This window comes from Aplysia californica, unplaced genomic scaffold, assembly GCF_000002075.1.
Source record: "Aplysia californica isolate F4 #8 unplaced genomic scaffold, AplCal3.0 scaffold00376, whole genome shotgun sequence".
Taxonomy (NCBI): Eukaryota; Metazoa; Mollusca; class Gastropoda; order Aplysiida; family Aplysiidae; genus Aplysia; species Aplysia californica.
Genome location: NW_004797646.1, coordinates 448,785 through 453,574, shown reverse-complemented (window position 1 = coordinate 453,574; position 4,790 = coordinate 448,785). Strand labels below are relative to the sequence as shown.

Here is a 4,790-nt window from a genome sequence, read left to right as displayed (position 1 = left end):
GAGAGAGAGAGAGAGAGAGAGAGAGAGAGAGAGAGAGAGAGAGAGAGAGAGGGAGAATGAAAGAGAGAGAAAGGGAAGGGGGGAGGGACATACTATTTATGTCCTTTCTTGTTGTGACACAGTTGTGAGTGTACATGATTGCGCATGAATTTTGTAACATCACTGCCTTTGTAAACAACCATGCCAATTTTTCCCCTTGCCAGATGGATTAAGATTGTAACTGTTAAAATAGAAAAAAACAAGAAAAGATAAAAGAGACTACCAAGGACATGCAAAGTTACAGGAAGTCACTCCTGTCCCTGTATCTCATAATGGGACAAAACTCATCCTACAGGTCTCCATTGAGTTCTTTAAACACTTCTGTTAGTGTTAGAACAGAAGAGACAACTTTATTGTTCCATGTGCACAGATGTAAGAGTTTTTTAAACCTCATCCACACAATTTATATCATTTACAAAGCGAGCTTCCGACCCTGCCTGTAAGGGCCAACCTGGGCTGAGCAGAATACAACATCCCAGCAGAAAGACCAGGATACTTGATCAAAATTCGCCCCACTCCTAAACTTAACTCCGCTCTCCTGCATGAGACAGTATAGTGCCAAACCCCTACACCACAGATGAAAGTTTGCTCCCTACGGGGAGATTAGCATAAAATGAAAGGCACAATAGTCAATAATATATGTCAGGACGTGGTGGAATCAGGCACTCGTCAATTTTTGGGCATGTAGAGTTATTGGTATCATCTTAAAGCTTGTGCACTTGTCTAGCTTTAGATGAAAAAAAATATCCATTTATCTTGAACAGAAATAAAGATATTTGCGAATGAAAGAGGCAGTCACTTAGTTTCAAGAGTTAAAATTAATGAGAAAATGGTCGCCAAAGACGAGTTATTTTCTTAGCTTGAGAGTCTGTGAAAACAGAAAACTTACACATTTTTTTTGCCTTTCATCAACGTTTTTCTGTAAAAATCCACACAGAAATTTGTTCTTTAATGGGCATGAAAGGTATTGAGCCAAAAAAAGAAAATTCGAAAAAAATCACAAACCTGCGGAAAAATGCCAGTTTCTTCACTTTGATTATTTTGACAAGCGCCTGATTTCACCACACTGCCTCACATACATAACATCACTAACTAAAACATTCACACGCCGTTATTAGCAACAATGCTTCAGTGCCCTGTCTTGAGCTATGGTCAATACATCTTGCTCAGTGATACATGATGCATCCCAGTAACCGTCCACCTACACCCTGCATAACCAACATTGTTTGACAGATACTTAAGTGCTGACTGCAATCTGATCATCAGGCTAAGGAAGCCAAAAGGTTCTACCTTCCCATGTGGGTGTAAAGTAAAAAAAAAACTGAACCAGCGGAAGGATAAAGTCTAGTCAGGGTACTCATCATACTAAATTTACCACATGCTGATACAAAGCAAAGTTTTAGTACAAGTTTTACAGCACTTGCAACACAAAGAAGTTTTTATAAATATGCAAAAGATTAGAGGGTAAAACATGCAAAGAAAAGAAGAAGGAGTGATAAGAACGATAGATGTTTGAAAGAGGAAAAAAGGAGCAAATAACATACCTTGCCAGAGGAAGTCCGCTGCAGCTTGTCCTCCAACATGGCCACTCTCTCATTTGCCTCCCTCTCCAGCTCCTCCACTGTCTGCACCAACACCTCATTCTGCTCACTCAGGTCATTCACGTACGACTGCAGCACTCGCACACGCATCTGAGAATACAATGCATAAAATTTAAAAACAGATGCAATACTGAAGCACAGATGTGTATGTGCGTGTGTGTGTTTGTGTGTGAGAGAATGTGTGTGTGTGTGTGTGTGTGTGTGTGTGTGTGTGTGTGTGTGTGTGTGTGAGTGTGTGTGTGATTAAGTTTTTTATCTTAGTAATGAGCCAATGCAAAAAGATGTACCTATATCTCTACAGATTTGGGCCATATCTTCCTCAGTCTCAAGTCTACTGCCACTTTATCTAATCTTAAATACAACGCAAGGAAGAAGCTTCTAGCCTGCAGCACCTTTCAAAAACTTAACTAGAGGATTCTCCTGCTGTGAAACCCCTGTGACTCACTGTCCTATTATTATTATTGTGATGAAATTGTGTATTCAAAGTGCTGGCAAATGCCAGCTTTCAGCAAAAGCAGCGTCATAACCAAATACTGTTTTGCAAAACAGGGCATTTAGTCCCAGATCTACTCATCACAATTATTGATGTAGGTCAACTGTCTACTCATCACTACTTATGTCTACCTATACTTATCATCAAATAATAAAATTTCACCCCCAGTAATTTCATACAGAGTACAAAAAACATTAATAGTAATAGATGCAGTAAATAAATTAAGGAAGGACTTCCGTAACCAGCGACCACCCCAACAAACACAATAAAGAAAAGACCTAGCCCTATCCCAAACCCAAACTTTAACCCCACCCGAGCACCAATCAATTCGTCATTATGGTCATTTCGTCACACCAGTGCAGTCAAGACGTCACATCCCAAATCCACATGGTTGAGTGGAGACGGTCAATTCGTCACACACTTTTGTAAACATCAAACCTGCATTGTCCTCGCAATCGCAAATTATCGCGATTTAAAAAAAAAAAAATTGGGGGGGGGGGGGGGGGGGGAGTGGAAAGGCAGGGGTCATCGTGCCTACCTGATCAGCTACGGTCATAACTAGGTGAGTTTTGTTGAGTTATTGTTATTGGTGGGAGGGGTCAGGCCAGGGCCGGGGGGGGGGGGGCAGTTTTAGGCATGAGTTACTTTTTTAAAAACAAGAGGGCACGGTCCAACAAATACGTTCTTGACTTAGTGATTTAGAATAAAGACTGCTATCACTGATCCTCCAAAACTCTACTAGCACTAGCATAGCAATTTTCGAGCGATAAGCAAAGTTATTTTATCACACATAATTGTGGTGTGACAAGATGACCGGTTTCCCCCCTACCCCTAGATCTACCCTGTCTCATATATAGTGGTCTCTCGTTATAGAGATTTAGTTTAAAAAGCTAAAGGCATCAGGCATGTATCAATAAAAAAGTGTTAAAATTAAAAGTCTATTATTATGTTTAGATAATTAATATAATAGGATAGGCCGGTAAAATTGAAAATTAGCAGACCACCAGCCAGGAATTGTTTTGGCACTAAAAACTGTCGCAAACTAGGCCTATCTAGATCTAGATCAAGATCTCTAGATCTATTATTTTTGTGACTTTAGCCTTAGCAGAGGTTCACCCCCTTATCAGTTATCTACACCCCCCCTCCCCTTTCCCCCTTCCTAGGACTATTATTTCTACCTGAGTAGATCTAGTGGTGGTCTGCTAATTAATGTTCAAAGAGGCCAATAGGCCTACTGGATATCTAAATCTAGATCTAGATCTAATAATACTTTCACTTTAGGCTTTGTTCACTTTAATTTTAGTTACGTAGCATAGAGTGGAGGGACACAGTACCAGTCACAGTCTCAGTAGCCTACTGATTGATGACTGATGAACTGAGGTCAGAGTCTGCAACAAACCTTGGATGTCTCTTCTCCTGCCTTGTCAGCATCATCAAGTCGCTTCAACTTCCCTTCATATAGACCTTTGAATTCCCCCAAAAGACTTTGCATCTGCCCCTTTCTGCTGCTAGACCCTGACGGGGGCAGACTCCTAACGGTACCACTAACGGTTCCTGATGAACCGTGGCTGCTTCCACTGACGCCATGGTTGCCAGGGACGGATGGAGAACCATATCGCCGACTAGACGGGCTAGATGTCCTAGAATATCTGTCGGCCATAATTAGGCCTTTATCCCGATTCATTCATTTAACTTTTTGAAACGAAATGTTTAGCAGCAGCACTAAAGCATCTTTTCTCAACACAGCCACATCGACTCTTCATGAGACGGTGGCCATACTTCTCAAAACATGGACCGGTGGGGACTTGTGTTTACAAATCTCAGCCATTGGCTATTCCGACCCATGTGACTTTTGTAAATCAAAGAGCTGATTCCATTTATTTTGTACGATTGACAAATCATTAAAACATTTATAAGTTGCAAAGCTGAATAAGTATCGTGCTAAAACAGTTGAATGCTAGAGTTTTAACTTGTTTTCCTTATTATGTAGCGTTGTCAATAATGTTTAACCCTCTTGAATTCGTGCCTCATTTAACACCACTAAAAACTCACTAAAACCTCCCTCAAACGTGACGATCATTGTTTTACTTTCGATTTCACGTCTTTGCTCGTTGTCCCTACAGTTCGCCTTGTTGGTGAAGGAAGCTATTGGTAAGAAAAAATTGGCTCTTCAATCAAGAGAGCAATGGTTGGATAAGAGACAGTTGTTATACAATCATTGGGTTGGATTATCTGGTTGAACTATATTGGACTCTGTGTGTAAAATTTAGGTCACATATCGTAGTCTTTATCAATGTAAAGATAAAAATTCCTCAGTTCATTTATCATGTAACTATGCACAGTCACAGAATTCTGTGTGTACAGTACATGTATATCTTGGTCAAAAGCTCGGCCTGACCTTGACAAAATGTGTCTAAATAAACGACTGGTAAAAACAAACAAGAAAATAAACACACACAACCAACAATTATTGTCTTTCTGTCACTGTGCGTGTGTTCAACAGGAAAAGACGCACTCACCTCCCCCACCCTATCCGTCCCTTTTATCCCTTTTCTGCTCCTTTGTCCTTTTTTCAAACTCCCTTCATCATGCTTATAATGACAATGTAACAGTTCTTTCAGTATTTCCGTGTGAGAGGGTGCGTGTGTATATTTATG

The 4,790-nt window shown here is 40.4% G+C and overlaps 1 protein-coding gene across 1 annotated transcript in view; it reads right to left on the bottom strand.

Annotated features, from left to right (window-relative positions):
• The window catches only part of LOC118478143, an 8,964-nt gene extending 5,021 nt beyond the window's left edge, over window positions 1-3,943 (bottom strand). Inside the window, exons 1-2 of the mRNA XM_035971102.1 lie at window positions 3,533-3,943; window positions 1,584-1,730 (exon numbers count right to left, since the gene is read on the bottom strand). Of these exons, the coding sequence (XP_035826995.1) occupies window positions 1,584-1,730; window positions 3,533-3,817 (432 nt within the window). The 5' untranslated portion in view covers window positions 3,818-3,943. The remainder of the gene's footprint in view (window positions 1-1,583; window positions 1,731-3,532) is intronic.
• Window positions 3,944-4,790: the final 847 nt, after the last annotated feature.